Here is a 26,168-nt window from a genome sequence, read left to right as displayed (position 1 = left end):
CTGGAAGTAGTGTATTACAGTATTAGAATAGCCTCATCAGTTACTGTGAATGTTATCTGAACATGTCAAAACATTCCCTCCAACAATCTTTCATCTCCAGCCATTGAGATCTAGCTCACTCTTTATTATTATTTCTAGAGTGTTGCGAAATTTTGTCGAAAGTGTCTAAACTAAAAAACTGTGGCCAAATTAGTCTGAGATGTACAGATATCACCATTCACAATGACTGATGAGGCTATTCTAATATGTTTTCTATTTGTACAGTGCATGGTATAATCTCCTTTCAAGTACATTACGGTATTTATGACTTGTCTGCAAAATTTGGTGCAAAACGTGATTCAGACGTCCGGTTGAGATATTTCATGTTCTTAAGTTTCATTGAAAATTTCATTCGTTTTGGTGTCTGATTCGTAAATCTAGGTGTTATTTAGATGTTTTGATCGCGCGAGCGAGTTCGTATGATGTTATTACACTTGTGTGCATGTTTGGTTTGGAGCCCGAGGGGCTCGGGTGAGTTTCGGATAGGCTACGGAGTGATTTTGAACTTAGAAGTATATCTGATGCCTTTACTGTTGTTGGTGCACTGCTGCAGATCTCGCATCTGGCTCGCATTTGTGAGCCTTGCTTTTGCGAACAAGGCTTCGCATTTGCGAGCAAGGGCTGTATTGGGGGAGTCACATTTACGAGGTAAATGTTCGCATTTGCGAGTTGCCGCTTTTGCGAAGGCAGAGTCACATTTGCGACTCAGTGTGTCGTGGGCTACCTTCGCATATGTGAAGGAATGGTCTGCATTTGCGAGTGGTATGGGTCTGCATTTGCGACCAAAACATCACATTTGCTATGACTGGCTATCTGAGAAGGGTTCGCATTTGCGACCTCTTTCTCGCATTTGCGATGTTCGCAATTGCGACGAACAAGATATCACAATTTCGACATCAACATCTGGTAAAAGAGGGGGGAAACTGGATTTAGCTCATTTCTTTCAAACTCTCAACCCTAAACTCCCTAGAGACGATTTTTTCAAGAGATTTTCTTTCTAAATTCATTGGTAAGCGACTTTAATCTACTTCTTTTCAATTACCCATTACATTTCATAAGTTTTCAACATCAAACCTAGGATTTTCATAGTAGAAATTAGGGTTTTTGGTAGAATAAGGGATTTTTTTTATAAATTTGGGATTTAGATCTCGAATTGAGGTCAAATTTCGAAACTAATTACATAATCAGGTTCGGGGGTGAATGGGTAACTGAGTTTTGGTCCGAATCTCAGGTTTTGACCAAGCGAGTTCGAGGTTGACTTTTGAAAAAAGTGTAAAGATCTTAACTTTATGTATTGTAAATTTGTAATTGATTTCCTAGCATTATTTAATGTTATTGAGTCGATTTTGGTTAGATTCGATTGGTTTGAAGGCGAATTTTAGAGGAAAGACCCCGGTTGAGCTTTGATTTACTTGCGGAGCGAGGTAAGTGTTAGGTCTAACCTTGATTTGAGGGAAATAGGAACCCTTGAGCTATGTGCTATGTGAATCACATGTGTAGCGGTGTATATGCGAGGTGACGAGTGTATATACGTCGTCAAAATACTTGTTTCCATGCTTTCTCGCATTTCATTAATTATTTTATTCTATGTCTTAATCGTTACATGCTTTAATTGTTATCTATGCCTTAACTTGCTACTTGTCACTAATTTCTCTCATATTAAAATGTTCGGTTCTCCCATGTTTCCATGATTAATTGCTACTTGCCTTAATTGTCTTACTTGTACACTTTAGTTGTCACATATTTGACTTGTCTTGTTGCTTAGTATTAGTTGTAGCATTTCTTGATTTGGTACGAGATTCCTTTATGGTTTCGCTTTCATATTCGTTAATTATAGAGATTCTCGTGATTTGAGTTGTTGAGTTGATTTCATTTATTAATTTTGCTTATGGATCGGGTTGCACACTGCAACAGGTGGAATAAGGGAGGATTGATATTGATATGGTGGATTCGGAATACACGTCGCAATAGATTTCGTATGTGATTTTGATATGGTGGAATAAGGGAAGAATATGTTAATGAATCTGATTATATGGTGGGATCGGATGCGTGCCGCAACGGATTTTACATATTATTATAGATATTGATATGGTGAAATAAGGGAGGATTATTTTTGTACGGTGGGATCGGGTTGCACGCCGCAATGGGTGAAATAATAGAGGATTGTGTTTGTACGGTGGGATCGGGTAGCGCGCAGCAACGGATTGTGTGTTTTGTATTCATTATTATATTGTGTTAGCTTTTGATGCTTTCATACAAGATTCTGAGTGCTGGACCGATTCCGAGGATTGAGTTTATTTTCATAAGTCAATTGCCTTACTTTCCTGTTATTATTATTATACCGCGTACAAGTTATTGTAAGTGACCCGCCTTAGCCTCGTCACTACTTCGTCGAGGTTAAGCTCGGCACTTACAGTGTACATGGGGTCGGTTGTACTCATACTACACTCTACACTTCTTGTGCAGATTTTGGAGTCGGTCCTACCGGCGGTCAGTAGATTGCTCGGATTGATTGATGAATTAGAGACTTGAGGTACAGTTGCTCGGCGTTCGCAGCCCTGAAGTCCCCTTCTCTCTTATCCTAGTTGTTTATTTCATTTCAGACAGTTTTACTTTCATTCATACCATTATCCGTATTATTCTAGTCGCTTGTGCACTTGTGACACTGGTTCTGGGATTGTATCTAGATATTGTGGTTACTATAGTTTTTCATACTCTATTTTAGTTATTACAGTTTAATTGGTATCAGTTAATTGGATTTGTTAAAAATGGCTAAAACTATTCTAACGTTGGCTTGCCTGGCAAGTAAAATGTTAGGCGTCATCACGGTCCCGAAGGTGGAAATTTCGGGTCGTGACATATGCAAGTGGATTTATAACAACATGAAGACAAATCTAAGATATGGCAAGATTTTCAAATCTCAAGTTGGACATCCACCTTCTATGCAAATGGATTTATAACACTCCCCCTTGGATGTCCATTCAAAGATAATAATGCCTCGTTAAAATTTTACTAAGAACAGTGGAAAAAAGTCTAGTGAAAGAAAAAGAGTACACATATCTTATAATATTTTGTAATACGCATTGAGACTTGAGTGATGCCTCATTAAAAAACTTACCACGAAAACCCAACTGGGACAAAATCTTGGTTAAGAAAAAAAGAGTGCAGCACACATTTCTTCCCCTAATAAAATTTCTATTTGATATCTCGGAGACGACGCATTCCAATCTTATATCTCAACTTCTTATATGTTGATGTCGGTAATGCCTTAGTGAACAAATCTACTAAATTATCACTTGAACGAACTTGTTGAACATCTAATTCACCATTCTTTTGAAGATCATGCGTGAAAAAGAATTTTGGTGAAATGTGCTTTATTCTATCTCCTTTAATATATCCCTCTTTTAGTTGAGCTATACATGCAGCATTATTACAATGTTATTGGAATATCCTTTCCCCGTGAAAGACCACATATCTCCTGGATATGTTGAGTTATTGATATCAACCAAACGCATTCTCGACTCGCTTCATGAATAGCTATTATCCCTGCATGATTTGAAGAATTATCAACCATCGTTTGTTTTGTTGAACGCCATGATATGACAGTACATCCACGTATGAATAAATAGCCTGTTTGAGAACGACCCTTATGTGGATCTGACAAATATCCTGCATCTTCATACCCAATCAATTGTGACCTGGATTCATTTGAATAAAATAATCTAATATCAATGGTCCCTCAGAGATATCTGAATAGAAGCTTAAAACCATTCCAATGTCTGTGTTGGGGAAGAGCTAAATCTTGCTAACAAACTTACGGGGAAAGCTATATCTGGTCGAGAATTATTATCAAGATACATTAATGCCCCAATTGCACTAAGATATGGTATTTCAGCACCTAAAAGCTCTTCATCATTTTCATGAGGGCGAAATGGATCTTTATTTATATCAAGAAATCTCACAACCATCGGGGTACTCAATAGATGTGTTTTATCCATATAAAAGTGCTTCAAAATATTTTGAGAAAAATCTCACTTTATACCTATTAAGCCCAAACTATTTACCCTTTAATACCCATGCCCAAACTATTTACTTTTCCTGCCCATGCGACCCAGACTATTTACGCGGCCCACCCATTAGCGGATTCCCATACTCAGCCCAAGCTATTTCACCCAGCAGCCCACGCAATTAGCGAATTCCCATACCCACCGTCATTTAATGCCTCATTTAATTTGTCTTCGTCCTTTAACGCTACAGAGTTAGTTTCAAAGCCTCTATAGCCAAACCATGAGAAACCATATTTCACCCAGCATTTAGTGATTCGAGTTTTGAATTTTTTCTTCAGATTTCGTTCTATCTCTTCGTCTAATAGTAATTTCTGGGCGAAATTTTTGGATGTGAAAGTACATTCTAGTGAAAGTGGGTTTTCAAAATCATAGAATTTTTGCGTTTTTCTTTGTACTTTTGTGAATCAATGTCTGCGGGTTATTTTTTTCACTATGGGTCGGAAGCATTGAGCGCGTAGATGGTGGCGTCATGCACAACATTATTCTTCAACTCAAGTAGCTGCTGAATCAGTTGCCTCAGCCATGTTTGGTCCTAGTTTTTTATTATTTTCTGATTCTCCGCCTGTGTTTAATCCTAACCCTAGCAGTAGTCGTGTTGAAAATACAACTGAAAATGTAGAATTAGAGGGTGAAAAAGGCAACAATATTGATGTTTCGTTAGTCGATGGAACTCCCTACCAGTCATTACCCGAAACAAATTCTGAACCAGTCATAGCAGGTGTTGCGGTGAATGATAAGGGAAAAGCTAAAGTTGTTGAGGATTCTGAGTTAGGGGGAAGCCAGCGTGAATCCGTGCCTGACACAAAGACTCAACCAGCAGGGGCGGATGCATTGTGGTAGATGCGGGTTCAATTGAACCCATAACTTTCGACACGGAGTAGAAATTTATGTGTAAAATTTATTAAAATTGTAAAAATAATGGATATGAACCCATAACTTTAAAAAATATAATGGGTTCAATGTTAAAAATCTTAAAAGTTGAACACATAGAGTTTAAATCCTGGATCTGCCTCTGTCAACCATTCGATGTTGATTGTAGCGATGGTTCTCAAGTAAAGAAGAAAAAAATTGGTGTGGCACCCAAGAAGGTAATTTTTTTAAAATTAGTATCTTTGCTTTTGAACATATAGTACATTGTTATTTTTTGATTTCCTGGTATTCTTTTGTATTATATTATAGTTATAATCAGTTGTGTGAACTGGGAACGACCCCGTACAACTGTATACCATGTTGGTATAGTTATATAATATATTAGTATCATATGTTTGTTGGAATCTCAGTTGCGGGAAGGACCCCATACAACTATATACCCTATTGGTATAGCTATATACTATATTGGTATCATACCTTTTTGGTTGTATTAACTTCCTTTAATTGGTACGCTATCTGCTTTTTCTTTAATAATAGTAGTATAGACAATATCTTAAAATATTTTATTATATTAATATGTGATACACTATTTTTTTTTATTTTTTTCTTTATGCATGTGTGTTATGTAATAGTAGAATAGTCATATATAGTTGGCAAGAACTAACCAGTAGAACTGTATAACTTGTTGGTATAATTATATGCCATATTGGTATCATATGGTAGTTATAATATTTTTTGGTTGTTTTACCTGCATTTTAAAGTGAATTCTATTTCTGAAATTATTTATATGATCATGTTTTGCATTGTTGAGATTCCCTTGTGCCTATGGACATAGAGTATGTGTATTATGTAATAGTTTTATAATTATATGCAGTTATTGGAACAACCCAGTACAACTATATACCCTGTTAGTATAGCTATATACTATATTGATATATTGGTGTCATATGATTTTTGATCCTTTTTTGGTTGTATTTAATTGGTACACTATTTTTTTTCCTTTAATAATAGTAGTATCGTACAATATCTTGAAAATAATTTATAGTTGCATACCTTTTTAATTTTTCTCTTTATGCATGTCTGTTATGTAATAGTAGTATAGTCACTTATAGTTGCCGGAAATTAGTCAGTAGAACTGTATACCCTGTTGGTATAGTTATATGCCATGTTGGTATCAAATGATAGTTGTAACATTTTTGATTGTTTTCGTTGCATTTTTAAGTGAATTTTATTTCTGAAATTATTTATATGAACATGTTTTGCAGTGTTGAGATTTTCTTGTGCTTGTGGACATAGATTATAAACCAAAGGTAGATTGGGATACCAATTGCAATGTCATTCGTCTGTTGAAAGAGAATTTAACAAAGAAGCAACTTCGGATGTTTAAGAAAATATACTTTGGATATTTTTTGGAACTGCCACCAGTTATTGTGTAGATTCGGGTTATGCACCATTTACTTATTAGAGAAGTACATCATTAGGTGAAAAATGAGATGCGGTTTATAGTGAGTGATTCTAGGTTGTGCTTTGGTTTGGGTGAATTTGCACTCGTTACTGGGCTGATATGTAAGGGTAATACAAGTATAGAGAGCGTACGAGAGAATATGTTGATTTCAAAATATTTTGGGACTGCATCTGGGACATTGGCACAACTAGTAGACTGTTTTACAAAGAAGAAATAGGAGACAGCTGATGACGCGTTGAAGATATCAGTTCTTTATTTTGTGAACAACTTTTTACTTTCTCTGCTTGAACCAAATTTTATTTCACGATCTTACATTTACTTGGTTGAGTACGGTGATTTTAATAATTACCCCTGGGGTATCGATGTTTATAACGCTACAATCGACTCGTGTTCCAACAAGTTTCAAGATAAGCCTTCTTTTTATAAACTTGGTGGCTTCCCGTTGGCTTTACAGATTTGGTTGTATGAATGCTGCCCAAGTTTGGATGGTCACTTTGCTGATCATATTGGAAACAAACTTCCACGAATTCTGAATTGGGTAGTCAAAGGTCAAATACAGAATGAGCGAGTTGCTTTGCGAATGTTTAGCTTGCAACGCGAGCAAGTAATTTTCTCATACTTTTATTGAATCTTTTAATGTTTTGATACAGTAGTTTAGTCACGGGTAGTTGTAACAATATCCCAAAGCAATGATATACTCTGTTGGTATACATGTATACCATGCTGGTATCATATGGTAATAGGAATCTTTTCTGCTACTTATAATTTTAATTTTCTCATACTTTTATTGTATTTTTTAATGTTTTGGTACAGTAGTTTAGTCACAGGTAGTTGTAGCAATATCCCAGAGCAATGATATACTCTGTTGGTATACATGTATACCATGCTGGTATCATATGGTAATAGGGATCTTTTCTGCTACTTATACTTTTAATTTTCTCATACTTCTATTGTATATTTTAATATTTTGGTACAGTAGTTTAGTCACAGGTAGTTGAAGCAATATCCCAGAGAAATGATATACTCTGTTGGTATACATGTATACCATGTTGATATCATATGGTTATAGGGATCTTTTATCTTTCCATGTTTTGTTATCATTTCTATCTTTAACTAGTGTCATTAATAATTGCAGCTAAAGAACATCACCCCAACTGATGTTGAGAAGCAACTATTTGATATGTGTGGTCTAAACTTTGCAATTGAAGTTTATTGCACTGACAGTCAGACTGATAGTTTTCAGGTTTTTAGCACTCAATTTCCAAAGACACAAAGTATGCATCAAAGTACTGGAGGTGATTCTGAACCTACCAGTACAGATTTGTTTTTTTTTTTTGCTGTTATTTTTTGAAAATAGTACTCTTGATTATACTTTTATATATTTAGTGTCTGGTTTTGGTGGGGTTAGTCGAGAGGGTGGTTCCAGTGGTGTCAATGTGAAGAACGTCATAGCAAGGCATGACGTAGTTACTGATGATTTGCATTTTGGTAAAATGTTGTATATGTAATTTTTTTATTCTTTTTTTATTTATTTAACTTTATGTATTTGTGCGTTAACTAACCTTTTTAAAACTTTTTTCAGCCCCCTTTGTAAATAAGCATGATCTTGGCTTGGATTCTGACATTGAACTGTCTGCATCTGCAATTGATAAAATCACTGCCATTACACAACAGGCAAAATATAAGCAGCCATCTCATGATGTTAAAAAGTCTGGACCTGCTCCGTTGCCATCAGGAATCGCTGCACAGACGCGACCAGATGTTGTTATTGAGTCTAAAGCTCCTCCTTTACTACAAAATACTGCTCCATAGGGTACGATTGTTGATGTTACTAATTCTGAAGTTGGTATATAAATGAGAGATTTTTTGTAGTTCTTTTATTTAAATAGTGATGTTAATAATGCTTTTATATGTTCAGCATCTCGAGTTGATGGAAACGGATGTAGGTGGCAATAATGTGAATTTTTCTTTTGGTAACATCTTCTTTATATAGCTTTTCATTCTTTTTTGAAAAATTCTTAACTTTGTATATTTGTTGATTCACTAGCATTTTGTAATTTAAGCTCCATGTCGACACGAGGGTGACCTTGACTTGGATTCTAATTTTGAATATACTGATTTTTAATTTGATCTAATTTCTTCCATTACACAAGGAAGGAGACGTAATGTAAATCAATCTGAAAATGAACTGACAACTCGTGACGTAAATAAGTCTAAACCTGATCAGTCGGTATCAAGAACTGTTGTCCAGGCGCAAACAGATGTTGAAACAACTCCTGCAGTTTTTACATGGAGAAGATGCCCTGTAGCTGTAAAACAATCGTAGTATAGGAATGACTGGCAATCTGGTGTTAGTGCAGTTGGGGGATCCTCGAAGATTATCAAAGAAAGATTTCTATTTGATTATAAGCTTACGACTGCATTCTCAAACTTTGTGGAAGCAGACATGCATTTGGGAGAGTGCTTATTCGTTTTCATGTACTTTTGTTTTCATGTTTTCTTAATTTTTGTTGATGCATTTCTTATCCATGTCTTATTTTATACGAAATAGGGAAGTGTATTTGCTTTGTGATCGAAAGTTGGACTCTTGTTTTGACTTTGAAATTGAACACATTGATGATAAGATGTTTTTTCACACATAAACTATTCTGGCAGGTCACTGTGTAGTTCGGTATGTGTACGACTTTTTATTTTTGCATTAGTTCATGCATATTGTTAGTGTTAGTCATGTTTGCAGCACTTGAATATTATATTCTACTATCTTAGGAAGAAGGCAAAATATAGAATTAATATGCCAATCAAAGTCACAATTATAGATACTCTTTTTAATAATATAATTCAAAGGGTTTACACAGAATTTGTAAAAGGTGGGAAACAAGATCATTTGATTGATAGATGAGACGATATCATGGAGTACATGAAAGGATTTAGGATGCATTGTAACACTTCATGTCACTAGGTTGATCATGTCCTCTTTCCGATTAATTTGGCAGAAAAGTGGCATTGGATATTGGGGTGTGTGTCCTTCCATAAGAGATGATTTTATGTATATGACTCTCTACGTAATCGAAATCACAAAAAGCTATTGAAAAGGTGGCAGAGGCATACACTTTGTTGATACCCTTGTTTTTAGTTAGCATTGAATTTTATAACCAAAGAAGTGACATTGTAGTAGAAAATGGTCTACCCATGGGAAAGGACTTGACTGATCCATTTGAGATTGAACTGATTACAAATCTGTCAACACAGCAAAATTCGTAAGAATAGTTACCTTTTTTACTTTGTTTTCCTCATTCATATTAACATTTTTCACTACTAATCGATTTTTATATTCTATTCATTTATTTTATTTCAGATATTGTGGAGTATATGTTGCATGCTTTGCTAAGTACATTATTGAAGGTCTTCCAATCCTTGTTGCCAATTTTGATGTGGATGGTCTTCGAGCTAGGTTTGGTATACTGATGTGATACTATGGGAGGAACAAGCAGTTGCATGGTGAATCAAGTGAATCTGAGGCTCCAGTAATAACAAAAAGGACTCTTGGAAAGAAGCGCAAGAAGTAGTATAGGTTTCTTTTTGCTTTTAATTAATCGTAGCATGAAAACTTTGCAGGATTTTAATAGTTTTTGGTGAAGTATGGTATTTTGCATTATTAGATTGTAAAAACGCTAGCTTTTAAAAGTGTGTTCTAGGAATACAATTGTAATAGTACAATATGAAAATCTATCTTCAGTTTGTTTTATTAGGCTTTTCTTAGGCTTCTTCAATAAAGTTGTTGGTTTATTAGCAGTGCATTTCGGAGACAAAATTTTCTCAGCAGCACTGTTAGTTCCTACTCATACTGCCATTTGTAGTAGGATAAGCATTGTTAGTTCACTGTAATACAACAGCAGAAGTTGTTTTTGGAGGTGTATTTTTAAGGGAGTTACGACGTTCAAAAAGAGGAACTATATTGCTATTTGGTTGAAGAATAAGGCGACTATTGATTTGAATGAGAAGAAATATTTTTAGTAAGCGGATTGGTTTTAAATTTGTATTGAGAGCAGTTTTTAGTTATAGTTGAATCTAAAAACATTTGTGTAGATTTTGCATTGCTGCACCAATTGTATTCTGCAAAGATTTTGGTTCGAGTATATTAGTGCAGTAGAACTATATACCAATCAGTTATATAGATAAACCATTTGGGTATCACGTTGTATTTGAGTACCTTTTTTCCTGCAGCAACTAGATGTAAATAATGACATGATTTGCAAAGTGTGCTAATTTTGTTGAGGAAGTATGTACAAATATTGCATTTTTTTGGTGCACTTGTATTTCTGCACATATTTTGGTTTAGCCATATTAGTGCAATACAACTATATACCAATAAGGTATACAATATACCACTCGGGTATCATATTGTATGTGAGTACCTTTTTGTTATACTTCAATATTGACATGAGTTGCAAAGTGTGCCCATTATGTGAGTAAATATGTACAAATGTTGCATTTTTTTGGTGGGACCGCTTATATTTCTGCACATATTTTTGTTTAACCATATTAGTGCAATACAATATACCAATAAGGTATACAAATATACCATTCGGGTATCACATTGTATTTGAGTACTTTTTTGTTATACTTCAATATTGACATGAGTTGCAAAGTGTGCCCATTTTGTGAGTAAGTATGTACAAATGTTGCATTTTTTGGTGGACCACTTATATTTCTGCACATATTTTGGTTTAACCATATTAGTACAATACAATATACCAATAAGGTATACAAATATACCATTCGGGTATCACATTATATTTGAGTACCTTTTTGTTATACTTCAATATTGACATGAGTTGCAAAGTGTACCCATTTTATTAAGAAAGTATGTACATATGTTGCATTTTTTGGTGCACCACTTATATTTCTACACATATTTTGGTTTTACCATATTAGTGCAATACAACTATATACCAATAAGGTGTACAAATATACCATTTAGGTATATTTTCCAAGATTATACAGATCTGAAGTTATAACTACTTTTATGTACAAAATCAAATCTCGGCAGTGCAAATTTCAACAATGTTGACGTCAAATACTGAATTTCAACAGAATATTTTTTGAACTCAAATCAGATGTTATGATTCAAACCTCCAGATCTCCAGATCTTCAAACTAAGAATAGAATTTTCAGTTAAAAATTTAGAAGTTTGAGCGCTAAACTTTTGTAATATGCGAAATCAAAATCGGAACAATACGATGCGAATTTGAGCATCAAAAGTTTCAGCATCTTCGAAAGTCAAATCGGCTGCTATGATTCTAACAGATTGATACTTCTACAAAATTTAAGGAGAAAAAATAGAATTTGAAAGAGAAATCAGCATCTTCGCTCTATTTTTTCAGGCTTGCGATCTTTAAATCTTCAATAACGATTCAGTGATGCTGGTGGAAATCTCAATTTTTGTACGCTAATATTTGTGAAGTTCTGCAAAATTTGAGCAGCCTTTCAGATTTTGTAGGTAGGGTATTAGCGTGGGTAGTTATTTTGAGATACTCTGTTTGTTTATTAAATGGGTAGGGGATTATAATTATTTAATGGGTAGAATTCTTTTATGGGTAGAGCAAGGTAAATATTTTTACTTTTATAGGTAGTATTGTCTTTTCCTCCAAATATTTTTGGTGTATGTTGATTGATGGAAAAATATTTCATTTTTCAAATGCTCAATTTGTAATCCAAGACAAAATTTTGTCTTTCCAGGATCTTTAATTTCAAATTCATTCTTCAAACATTCTACTGCCCTTGGAAGCTCTTCAGGAGTTCCAATGATATCCAAGTCATCAATATACACAGCTATTATAACAAACTTAGATCCAGATCATTTTATAAAAATACGAGGGCAAATTGGGTAATTCTTGTATCATTTTTTCAATAGTTATTCGCTAAAGCGATTATACCACATGTGTCATGATTGCTTCAATCCGTATAAGGATTTCTGAAGCTTTAGTAAATAAGTTTCCCGAAAATTTTTATATGTTTCAGGCACTTTGAATCCTTTAGGGATTTTCATAAAAAAATTCGTTGTCCAGTGAGCCATATAAATAGGCCGTGACAACATCTATAAGACGCATATCCAGTTTTTCATGTACTGCCAGACTAATAAGATACCTGAATGTGATTGCATCCACCACAGGAGAATATGTCTCCATAAAATCAATGCCAGGTCGTTGCGAAAATCCTTGTGCCACAAGTCGTGCTTTGTATCTTACAACTTCATTTTTTCATTTCTTTTACGCACAAAAATCTATTTGTACCCCACAGGCTTTACACCTTCCGGTGTTCGGGCTATAGGTCCAAAAACCTCATGTTTTTCAAGTAAATTCAATTCTACTTGGATAGTGTCTTTCCATTTTTGGCCAATTATTTCTTCTTCTACATTTATCGACAGATTTAGGTTCAAGATCTTTATCTTGTTGCATTATTTCAACAACATTATAAGCAAAAATATTGTCGATAACTATATTATTTCGATTCCATTTTTTTCTAGTTGAGACATAATTTATTGATATCTCTTCATTTTCATTATGTTTAGGTACCTGAAGCTTTCCTGAGGTTTTATCAATTGTTATGTCTCGTGGCTCTTCTTAAATAACTACCTCCATATTATGATCATCTTAATTATTTGTTCCTTTTTTTTCCAAGGATTTTTATCTTTGGAACCGATTGGTTTACCACGTTTTAATTGTGGCTTTGACACATTTTCTTTAACTGATTGTCCTACCGGACATCAATTCGAATAGGAGCATTTGCAGTTGGAATATGCAATTTAGTAACCCGTGGAAGGTTAGCAAATGCATCCGACAGTTGATTCGCAATATTTTGCATATAAATAATTTTTTGAACTTCTTGTTCACATTAATTTGTACGGGAATCTAAATGAGATAGAGATAATACATTCTAATCTATCTCTTTTTCCAGCTGTTTACTTTCTCCCCCTAATGTTGGAAAAATTGATTCATCAAAATGACAATCTGCAAATCTGGCTATAAACAAATCTCCTGTCATAGACTTCAGATATTTGATAATAGAAGGAGATTCATAACCAATATATATTCTCAACTTTCTTTGGAGACCCACCTTTATGCGTTATGGTGGAGCAATTGGAACATATACCGCAGATCCAAAAAATTTTAGATGAGAAATATTTGGCTCCTGACCAAAAACAACCACAATGGGGAGACTTCATGATAACTCGTTGGCCTTATCCGCACCAGTATTGCTGCATGCAAAATAGCATGTCCCCACACTGAAAGGGGAAGCTTTGTCCTCATTAGCAACGGTCTAGGTATTAATTAGAGGTGTTTAATCAACGATTCTACTAAGACCATTTTGAGTATGAATATAAGAAACCGGATGCTCAACTTTTATTCTGGTGGCCATACAATAATCAGTAAAGGTCTGAGATGTAAATTCACCAGCATTATCAAGAATTCAACACGAATTGCTTTAATTGCATAATCTGAAAATTGTGCTCTTAACCTTATTATTTGGGCTAACAATCTCGCAAATGATATACTACAAGTTGACAATAAGCACATGTGTGACCATCTTGTAGATGCGACTATCAAGACCATAAAATACTTGAATGGTCTACATCGAGGGTGTATAGGCCCACATATATCACCCTCTATACGTTCCAAAAATGTTGGGGATTCAATTCGAACTTTAACTGGTGATGGTTTGAAAACCAATTTTTCTTGAGAACAAACATCATAAGAGAACTCCTTAAATTGAAGAATCTTCTTGTTCTTCAATGTGTGTCCATTTGAATTCTCTATTATTCTGCGCATCATATCAGAACCAAGATGGCACAACAGGTCATGCCAAATGATAAAATTATTAGAAGTAGTAAAAATTTTGTTTACTATGGTATGTGATTCAACCGCACCAATATTTGTGTGGTATAACCCAAAAGAAAATGCTGGTAACACATTTGTTTCCTTCTTTTATTGTAGTAATATAAAGATATTCAACCTTTCCTTCATTAGAGGTCTCAGGTGGCCATTTTGGAGAATAGCTTTGAAACTCAACAAGTTTCTTTGAGACTTACTACAATATAATGCATTATTAATAGCCAATATCATTCCTCCAGGTAGGAATAAGGTCGCTCTTTCGGAGCCCTCAATTAATTTTGTACTACCATATATTGTATTAACATATGCATTTTTCATAACCAAATAAGGGAAGAATTTCTTTTCTCTTAATATTATGTGAGTTGTAGCACTATCCAGAAGGCATAAATCTTCATTACTCATCGTGGATCCAATTGAAGACTGCATGATTTTATTTTCTTCATAAAGAAACAAAAAGTACAACATAAGAAATATAAAAGACTATCAATAAAAGAAACATTAATAAATTACACTAGGAATGTAGAAACTAGCATATATGATGCTTTAGGAAAGTACACCAAGAAGAAGCAAAAAACTACTTGCGGACATAATATGAAAATACCAACTTTTCTTAAAGTTTTTATTCCCAGTAAGATGATCACTTCTTCAGTCAATATCCTCAAAGAAGTCTTCAGCTTCTAAATGAGTAATATTTGCAAGGTCTCCAAAATCATCATCTTTATATGCAACATTTGCTTCAACATATCATATTTGTTTGAGGGACCTGCGTCATCGTCATTATTTTGAAATGTCAAGTGTGCCTCTACATTGTTCTCTTTTCTTTTGATGGAAGCTTAATAGAATTTAACAAAATGGTCAGGTATACGACATACACGTGCCCAATGACCTTTCATACCACATCGGTGGCAAATATTTACTCTGCCTTTTAAAGGATTATTTTGAAGACCTTTATTGTTCTCCTGTTTATTTTCATGATGACGATTTTTATTTTGTTCCTTGTCATGTCCACGACCATGGCCATGGCCGTAGCCACGACAATTATTTTGTCTTCTTTCAGACTTTTGATTCTCTACTACCAAATTCACTTCAGGAAATGATGCAGATCCAGTGGGACGAGTTTCATGATTTTTCATTAGAAGGGTATTATGTTGCCCAGCCACCTAGAGACATGAGATGAATTCAGAATATTTCTTTTAACTCTTTTCACGGTATTGATGTTGCAATACCATATTTGAGGCATGAAAAGTAGAAAGTCTTTTCCAGTTAGTCCCCATCATTCACAATTTCCCCACATAATTTATGTTGGGAAGATGTCCTGAATACAACAAAATTATATTCACTTACGGTTTTAAAATCTTGTAACCGCAAGTGATCCAATCATACCGAGCTCTTGGCAATATTGTTGCCTTAATATGGTCATATCGTTCCTTCAAACTGCTCCATAATTCAAATGGATCTTTCAGGGTTAAATACTCGGTCTTTAACCCTTCGTCGAGATGATGACAAAGGAAAATCATAGCCTTTGTTTTATCATGTCCTGATACTTCATTTCCTTGCATAATAGTATTTTCAAGAGATTTTGCAGCAAGATGAATTTCAGCATCAAGGACCCATGATAAATAATTATTTTCGGATATGTCAAGTGCTACAAATTCAAGCTTTGATAAGTTCGACATAGCGAAAAAACTGAGGAATGTGTAACCTGATAAGTAACCATAAAATTGAAGCCTCGTGCTGATAACGTGTTATGAAATAAAAGAAATATAGCAAGAACTATGTAATTAACATTAATGATAGAAAAGAATGATAATACTAGAAAAGGAACGTTTCTTTCTTTTGTTTCCAAAATTGTCTTCTTTAGGTTCATGAATGAACCTATTTATAGATACTATTGCATTGTTACATAACTTCCTAAATCTAGTTATGAGTCTCAAAATCAACACAAATCTAAGATATGGCAAGATTTCCAAATCTCAAGTTGGACATCTACCTTCTATGCAAGTGGATTTATAACAACATGAAGACAAATCTAAGATATGGCAAGATTTCCAAATCTCAAGTTGGACATCCACCTTCTATGCAAGTGGATTTATAACATTAGGAAATATTTCTCTTAAAGAACGGGCAGAAATGCTGTAACTGATAGCCCAAAGTTAAATGTTGTTGCTAGTTTACAAGGCCTATGTGTGAGCTAAGCTTTCTAGAAAATCCAATAACATAATTAAAGACTTCCATCTCTGAAAAAATTTCCTAAGGCAAGCATTAACCACCCCAACAAGCAACCTTCAATACATGCCTTCATCTGCAACACAGGTTGCTTAGCATTATTTCATAAGTATTCGAACGGGCAATAAGAAGTAATCAATACTGCTGCATCAAATAAAAGAAGAAAAGAAACTGCAAGTACGACCGTACCATTATTATCTTCATTCATATTGTAGTCGTCTTCATCATCATCATAATCATAAAGATTCTGTACCAATGTTCAACAGTTTCAAAATACTTAAGCTTTGTGTAGATATACACTTTTCTATTAAAGAATGACGCTTAATGATGTTGATCTAGGTAGGCAAACAATTGACAAGCAAAGCAAGTATAATTCATACTAGAGGAACATAAAGCATTTTGATTCAAGTTCCTTAAATATGGATGTCCATTTGCGGAAGCACCCACATACCTGGTTGTAATCTCCGTCATCACTAAATTCTTCTTCTTCCTCTTCAATTTTCTCCTCTTGTTCTTCCTCCTCGTCTTCACCATCTTTTTTCTTCTCCTCATCGCCCTAAGCATTTGCAGTGAATTGAAACATAACAATCAAAAGATAGGAAAGCATTGCAGTAGACGAGTAACCTTCTTGCTAAACACTTCAAAAGGAACATTTCCTGTAAAGGTAGAGGTTAACCTCAAGCTTCTTATCAAGCTTCTCAAGAAGATCCAATTTTTGCATGTCTGTCACCAAAAAACAATTTCATGAGCTCGATAAATTACAACAAATGTAAGGCAAAAGAGAAAAGCATCTGCATTTCTGTTCAATGTGATGTCAGCTCTTAGCCTCTTATACATCTTCTCATTGATAGGTAACTTTAGTCCAAATTCAACGAACTCACATGACTTAAAAGATCACTGAAAACCCTAGCATCCCACACAGGCACATACCCACTTAAATGAAATATATCCAAGTGGAGAAGAGCTTTCTTTTTGTGTGTATGGAAGAAGGGTCACATAAACAGCTAATGTTCTGCAACCGTTTAACAGACTTGTGAACGTACAGTGAAAAGTATTGGACTCCAGGAATATGTCTATTGACAAATTGAAGTTCAAAAGAAGTTGGGCCAGATCTCTTGCCCCAGCAATAACATAAGTTTGTTCAGTGCTCATAAATAGAGCGAGCTCACCATATCATGAACTGCTTGGGATGTGTAGAACCAATGCTATCTCACTTTAAGAGAATTTTTAAGTCGAGAAGATACAAAATAAAGTTAAAGAACCAAAGGGCTGATCAGTAGTGGAACTCTTTAAATACTAAGCTGGGCTGTTATTAAAATTGATAAAGACACACTGATGTATATCGCATAAGCTAACCGAGGTTCCAAACCCAGCTTGTGCTAACGAAGAACATTATGTACAAAGCCAATCTCTGCCAGGCATTGTGCTACTGAAACTTTGCTAGAGGTTCTGATCCAGGTTAGTGTTCAAAGGGCTTTGCTATAAATCAGTAGTTCTATTACCGAAGTGGAAATATTTTACCAATGGTATGTTCAGGGAACATGATATGCAACTCAGGACTTCAGAAGATGTATAAAATGTCCATATGTGAAATAGAAAGGAAAATCTGACAGGTTCTAGATTACTATTGGATAAAAAAGAACAAAGAACAAAAACATACACTCCAAAAATACCATAGCAACATTACGAGGCCATATCAAAGGCTTTAAGTCAAACTTTGACAAGGGAGTGTATATGTGCTTTTGTGCACAAAGGTAAATTTCTCAATAAGTGTCCTAGGGGTATACTATCAAATCCATTCTCATGAAGCAATGGAATAATGAGATCCAACTCCAAGTTACGCGCCTAATTATTATGCACAGGAGGTGAGAGACATAATATTAGGCGCACAAGGTGGACAAACCAATTTATCACGTCAGAAAGTTTGCAGAGAACAAAGACAAAACAGCAAGAAAGAAAGATAAAACCATGGAACTTTACCTGATTCTGGGTTCCAGCGCACTCTTTTCGCAGCACGATTCTCCTCCCTTCCACCTGCAATATTTATCATCATAAAGCATCTAACTAAGCAAATGAATTAGGTTGAAGAGATCTGACTAAGCAGCATGCCCAAAGAATTTAGCAGGAATTAAGGAGGACAAAACCTTTAGCTAGTTCTGCAGGAACATAGACTGGATCCATCCTTATGAAGTGCGACAATGGTGGCTTTGACTTGCCCCTCTCTGACTTCCTATCTGAGAACCTTTCTATATCCATGCCTTTTGTTTCTAGAAACATAATTTGTGATGTGCAGAAGATCAGAAATCTGAAACTCGCAGCGATTCACATAAAGTGCCACGTAAAAAAAGAAGTAATCAAAATTCTGAACGCCAGATATAAAATAACAAGACATTAAATATCAAATAGTGCAGAAGGGTATGCGAAGTATAGAAAATCGGGAATCTGAAACTACACCGTATGGGCATAAAATCGGAGCATCAAATAATCCGTAATCACAACAAACTAATTGTCAGATAGTGCAGAAGGGGAAAGATTAATTTCAAATAATGCAGCAATTCTTCTAACAGAAAATGTCTTCCAAACTGTACTTGAAATGAACCACATGAACCTCGTGCTTTTTTTCTTTTAACAATTATGTAGCTGTTCTAATTTGCATTGTGGACCTTCATGTATTCTCACGAGGAAAATAATAAAAACAGAATCTTCAAAAAGAAACCAAAATCCTCTGAAAAAATTGTCCATGATTACTCCTTGAAACGACAATCAGATAGTATTGCAGCATGCACAAAATACGCACGACTACAGGTAATAATGCTAACTTCATCCACCGACTGTGGATTATCTGGTGCCCCACAGTTTAGTTAGCTCTTGACTAATGATTAGACCACTGCGGACTATCTGCTTGCCCGCATAGTGTGCCAACAAAGCTAGTGCTGGGCTATCTGATGCCCGCAGAATGTGTCAAGCAGATATAAGAGTGTCGCTATAAACTGTCTAGATACTGGCATAGTGAGCTAAGCTGGGATAAAGAGCTTTTGCCATTGTGGACTCTGGTGCCTGCACAACTTGCCAAGCAAATATAAGTTGTAACGCCAAAGATTGTCTGGTGCCGCATTGTGCACCAAGCATAGATGCAGGTTGCATAAGTTTCAGGAATGTTGTATGAGGTGCATGACTTGTAAAGTACTTTTTATGATTTGTAATTATGACGTTTTATGCCTTGTTTGCGCTAGGTTGACTAATGTTAAAGGAATATTATGTTTCAAAGAAACTACAACACAACAACATACCCAGTATATTCCCACAAGGGGAGTTAGGGAGGTAGTATGTACGCAATCCTTATCCCTACCTTGAAACTCTTTTCATAAATTTTTACACATTTATGACTTTAGAACTAATGTCTCCATATGAAACATTCAAGTTTTCTAAAGTTACGACCTTTCATACAAATGCATGTTTTCTCTTAAGACTTGTCCCAACTTTTAGAGGCATGTCTATCAGATTTGCTGACTATACTCCGTCCATCTACCTTCAGGTCTTACAGATTCAGTTGACATCTCCATTTTACGAGGCTTGAGCACCACTAGATAGAACTTTTGCGGTGAGCCCCACACTAGATTGGTGGTGGCTTCCTTTGATATTTCTACCTTTACTTATTGATGGGCTACATCCAGTTTCGGTTTATGTATAACGTTATTCATTAGAAGATCCATACATTACTGTGGACCGTAAATAGATTGTATCTCTCGTCAAGGCTTAATTCAGATATGTGATGTTTTCGCTTCTATGGGAAGTTATGCTTCATTTAGCTGACGCATGACAATGTGGAATCGCTTGGAACCCCAATGTATGCTTTATGGGTAGTTGATACAACAACGTTAAGTGTTCTCTCTGCGGACACTGGCTCATCGCGCGCCATTCATGGCCCTCCAGATTTCGGTCGTGACAAAATGTTAGTGCCAATCATTTACAACAAGTATAATAAGTGACTTTATCCATTCCTAAACAAGAGGTATGAAATTTCCTCAAAGAAGGAGTGCATAAGTTTCAAAAATTTGAATGCTTACTCTTCAAAACATCACTTTCCTCTCCCAAATAGTAAGGAGAGGAGTTCCAATACTTCTGTAACTTTGAGTGCCAAATTGCCAGTGTTGTCCTTTCAGTGACACTTGCCGCATTACCTAAGTTCTCAATTTCCTGCAAATGTAGAAAGGTTAAAATTGTGTTAGCTGCAAATCGACAGACCAACCATATCAAGCTAAATTAATAACATATTCAATCTTTCTTCTTAATTAACTTAAAGTAGCAAGAGATCTATCTATATCAAGCTTAATTGTTAATCTCAGCTGACATTAATCAGTTCAGATTAATCTGCCAAAAGAATTATGAGTCAGATTAACTCAACTAAACTACCAGTGGACATGACCTAAACATCCAGTAACCATTGGACACATTAATCAGACCTTACATCAAATTCTTTTCCCTCGAATATAAAATATACTGTGTAATACCAGAGCAGAAAGAATCTTCTTTTGTCAAATCCACATGCACTATAGATCAATTGTTAATGTGGATCTGTCAAAAATAGTTAATAGGGGACCAAAGGTGCAATTAAAATGAATTTAACTGACAAGGAAAAAGGAAATTCATTGGGCTAACAATTGTCCAATATACCAATGTGTAAAAGTTCAAACCATATTAATATGCAAATAATGTAGAAGGATACTTCTACATTATTACAAGGCTGCCGTATTACACCCATTGATAGGCAATGATGAAAACTTTGTTTACACTTGCATAGAAAGAGAGGAAATTTTGTCCATATCTTCTCCTAAAAGTGGTACTACATTCATCCTTCTGATGCTATTGGAGCATAATACTCCATATGTATTGAGTGAAAATACAGACGAATTCTTCTAAGAATACAACTTTTGACTGGTTGAAACTACATAAACGCTACAAAAAAAAGTCTATATTTTACATGCTTGTTTGATGAGAAATGATTAATTGACAAAACACGAGGACAGACGTTCAATTTGGGTGGGGCGATTATTTTAGCTCGTTAAAGGACTATATAACTTTTATATTGTGATTTTGTTAGTAGTAATAATATATGATGTAACTCCTTAACTTTTCCATGAATTTATTCCAGGTATTCTGGATATTTATTTTGATGAAGGTATTCTAGATATTTATAATCACATTATGTACCTTAAACATCAAAACATGCATTATGTGTCAGACATCTTTCTATTTATCATCATATAAACTCTCATAATTGGCTGAATGAATTTTTGAGTACAACATTATTGCAAGTGCTAAATTTCCTATGATTAACTTCAGTACAAGAAAACATTCCTTTCTAAAACCTTTTTCCCATCCGTTTACAAATAGTTTAGTCTCTATGTTAGCACGCATTTTTACAGCTTCAAAGTTGGAAAATTTTACTCATTTCCCAAGACCAATATATTAGTAATCAACTATGCCTCAATCCTAAATTAGTTGTGTCTGTTATATGATCCATATGGCTTTCTTAACGTGGTATAAAAGATGATTCATTAAAGTTCAATTATTTTATCTAACAGTTAACCTATCACAACCCTCGTCCCTTAACTGAACTTGTGACCAAGCTCCTTAAGCAATGTTACCCATCCACAAACACATACTGTACCATAATTCGTGTGAAGAATATCGCATAAATGAGCCAAAGGAGTTCACTTACGGGGAAAAGTTCAAATGGAACTTGCTTGGCTGGTCGAAAACTGCCACCTCCAAATCCACCACGCCCTCGACCTCGGAAGGCCATCTAATCGAACCCTCTATCAGGGCCTGTATTAATGCATTACCCAAAATAAAACAGTAAATACACCACAAATCTTTTGTTGCTTAAATAATAGGATAAATGTTAGTAGCGGTATACATGGTTCACTCTGAGTCGATTTTTTCTTTTAAAAAAAGAAGAAGAAGATTTTAAAAAAGGAAGAAGAAGAAAAACAACATATGTAGACCAAATCAAACCAATTCACCAATAATTGAAATGAACAAAGTTTTTTAACTACATCCTTATATTGACAGGCGTAGTAGATGAGAAAATCAGAGTGATAAAAAACAAAGAAGCTCCCCAAAATTACTGCTATAATGCATTGGAAATTTCATTCGCGAACAAACTGCGACAATCTATAAACTATGAACCCAGCGCAAAAAAACATGGATAGCACAAAGCAAAAGTATGTTGAGAAACTTACACAGAAGCAGCAATTTCTGAGTTTCTGGCTTTCTGCAGACAAAAATTTTCAGCGCGAGAATGATAGAGGAGGAGTCTGGTTGACGGACAAGAAGCGAGGGGAACTATAATTCTATTTTTTTCTTTTAAAGAGAAGTCAGAACTTAAATGAGTAGTCAGTCCTCTGGGTCTTGAATTAAAAATGGGCTATAGTTGCTAATTTGCACTCTAAGCCCATTACAAATCACCTTGTGCCCAGCCCTTTTGCTAATAGCCCATTATATAACTTATGTATATTGGTAAAAAAAGTTAAACAGTAAATTTGATTGGCTACTTGTGTAAAAGATCCCAAAAAGTTTTGTCATCTAATTGACAATTGAATGAAAGAGAGACTTTTGACCGGCTTTCCGTTTGCTAGAGTTGACTCCATTCTCCTCAATTCCCCTCATAAGAAAGGAAATAGAAAAAGAACTACATACCTAGGTATGAATAATGGATAAAATATGATTGATTACCTAACTGTATAGTGGAATCATTCCATACTATTGTAGCTTGATTTCTACCTAGACTAACTAATAAGTAGCTTGTTTCACTAAACTTGGTGTGATGACCCAAAATGTCATCTTTAAATTTAATTATTAATTATGTATTCTAAGACCTCAAAAAATACTATTTATCACTTCTCGAATTGCGTGCGCAGTCCATAAAATTTTTCGGAAAGCTTTTATGTGAAAAATGGATTAAAATGTGAAATAAAGCTTTAAAACTCAACTGAGTTGACGTTGGTCAATATTTTGAGCAAACGAACTCGGATCAGTATTTTGACAGTTCCCTAGGTCCGTATCGTGATTTGGGACTTGAGTGTATGCCCAGAATCGAATTCCGAGGTCCCTAACCCGAGATATGGAATTTTGATGAAAAATTAAAGTTTGAAAGCTTAATAATTTTTAAGAATCTACTGATGTTGGATTTATTGATACCGGGTCTGTATTTTGGTTCTGGAGCTCGGTGTAGGTCCACTATAATATTTAAGACTTGTCTGCCGAATTTGGTGAGAAACGGAGTTGATTTGACGTGATTCGGACGTCCCGTTGTGAAAATATAAGTTTTAAAGTTTTCTTGAAATTTTCATTCGATTTGGGATTCAATTCGTAGTTCTAGGTGTTATTTTGGCGATTTGATCGCGCGAGCAAGTTCGTGTGATGTTTTAAGACTTGTGTGCATGTTTGGTTTGGAGCCCCGAGGGCTCGGGTGAGTTTCGGATAGCCTACGGACCATTTGAACTTTGAGAAAAATCTGGTTTTTAGCTTCTTTTGTCATCTGGTGTTTTGTGCTTCGCGCTCGAGAAGCCATTCCTGCGATCGCGAAGAGGAAAGTTGGACTGGCACAATTATGCTTCGCGTTCGCGACCGAGGGCACGAGTTCGCGAAGGGTTGAAGTGCAAAGCTTCGCGCTCGCGATCGAATCTTCGCGTTCGTGAAGAGGAAATGAGGCAGAAGCTAGGGTACTCAAATTTGTTCTTCGAGTTCGCATGAAACGGTCCGCGATCGCATAGGTCTACGGGATCATGCTTCGCGTATGGGATGTCGCGTTCGCGTAGTGCAAATGGGCAGCCTGTGCAAATTGTGCTTCGCGATCGCGAAGCCATTTCTGCGATTGCGAAGAGTAAAATGAACATGGACAAAAGTGTTCTCCGCGATCGCGAACGAATTTCCGCGATCGCGATGAATAAAAATCTGAAAAACAGAACTTAAGTTCTGGAAATGGGATTTCGACCCATTTTCAACCATTTTTAATTTTTGAGCTCGGGTAAGGTGATTCTTGGGTGATTTTCACGGAAAAATATTGGAGTAAGTGTTCCTTATCCTATATCGATTATATTTCATAATTTCATACTCATTTACATCATGAATCCGTGGATTTATGGGAGAAAAATTATATTTTTATAAAATCTTCCAAAAATGAAAATTTAAGATTCGAGGGTCCATTTGACATCGGAACTTGATAATTTTTATATGGTTGGACTCGTCTCGGAATGGGTGTTCGAATTTCGTAGGTTTTTTCGAGATTTGAGATGTGGGTCCCACTGCCGAATATTAAAATAAATTTTGGATTTTTATCCGAAAAATTAGTAAATTCATATGGAATTAATTCCTATGATTCGTATTGAGTATATCGAATTGTTTGCGAATAGATTTTTGGGGACAAATTCAAAAGGAAAAGCCGTGGTCGAATAATTTATTGGAATTTGCAAAGCGAGGTAAGTGTCGTGGTTAACCTTGACTTGAGGGAATAGAACCCTTAAACTATTTGTTATGCGAAATGCACGTGAACGACGTATGGGCGAGGTGACGAGTGTCTATACATCGTCAAATTAATTGTTTGCATAATTGTTTGAAAAATCATAAATCGTTTTAAATCATGAATTAATTGTTATAATAATTGTTTCTCTCCTATTCTTTGTAAAATATTAATTCTTGAATTCCTGCAACAATTGTTACATGCTATTTGATTTATGTGTCTTAATTGTTATTTGATATTTAGCATACTAAATATTAACTGCCTATTTTCTCCATAATTTTCATAATTAATTGATAATTGCCATTGTTTGCTCATAGATAAATTATAATTATTGTGTGTCTTGATGCTTAATAGTTTCTCATTGGACGTGGTATTTATTGGAGTAATTTTTATTACATTTATGAGTTGTTTAAAGTTATATTAGGGGATCGGGTTGCACGCCGCAACAGACTTATTAAAAAGTCCATATTGGGAGATCGGATTGCATGCCGCAACAGACTTATTTAAAAGTCTATATATACTTGATTAAAATAAATATATGGGAGAATTGAAAATGAATATGTTGTGTGAGCGGGTTGCATGCTGCAACAGAAATTGATGGAAATAATATTTGGTCATGACTGTTGAATTGGCTTTAACTGTTAAAATTGAGTTACCTGATTTATTTTTATTATTGTTGTTATTACTATTATTGCGTACAGGTTATTGTAAGTGACCTGCCTTAGCCTCGTCACTACTTCGTCGAGGTTAGGCTCGGCACTTATCAGTACATGGGGTCGGTTGTACTGATACTATACTCAATACTTCTTGTGCAGATTTCGGAGTTGGTCCTAGCGGTGTACCATAGACTTGCTCGAATTTTAGCTACCATAGGAGACTTGAGGTATAACTGCACGACGTCCGCAGTTCTGAAGTCTCCGTCTACTTTACTTTAGCTGTGTGTTTGTTTTCAGACAGCTTTATTTTATTCAGACCTTTATTTGTATTATTCTAGAAGCTCGTGCACTTGTGATACCAATTCTGGGATGCTATTTAGACACCGTTATTTTATGGATTATTCACTAAATTTCAGACTTTACTTCCGC

The 26,168-nt window shown here is 35.2% G+C and overlaps 1 protein-coding gene across 1 annotated transcript; it reads right to left on the bottom strand.

Annotated features, from left to right (window-relative positions):
• Positions 1-16,378: 16,378 nt before the first annotated feature.
• On the bottom strand, positions 16,379-22,956 carry LOC104118482 (uncharacterized). The gene is made up of 9 exons (XM_009629718.4): positions 22,805-22,956; positions 22,282-22,388; positions 20,627-20,756; positions 18,704-18,826; positions 18,540-18,593; positions 17,236-17,282; positions 17,011-17,115; positions 16,749-16,806; positions 16,379-16,635 (listed from the first exon to the last, which is right to left on the bottom strand). The coding sequence occupies exons 2-9, from the start codon at positions 22,363-22,365 to the stop codon at positions 16,619-16,621; spliced, it is 618 nt and encodes a 205-aa protein (XP_009628013.1). The 5' UTR covers positions 22,366-22,388; positions 22,805-22,956; the 3' UTR covers positions 16,379-16,618.
• Positions 22,957-26,168: the final 3,212 nt, after the last annotated feature.

Source organism: Nicotiana tomentosiformis, chromosome 1, assembly GCF_000390325.3.
Source record: "Nicotiana tomentosiformis chromosome 1, ASM39032v3, whole genome shotgun sequence".
Classification (NCBI taxonomy): domain Eukaryota; kingdom Viridiplantae; phylum Streptophyta; class Magnoliopsida; order Solanales; family Solanaceae; genus Nicotiana; species Nicotiana tomentosiformis.
Note: the sequence above shows the minus strand (reverse complement) of the source record. Positions and strands in the feature narration are given on the sequence as shown.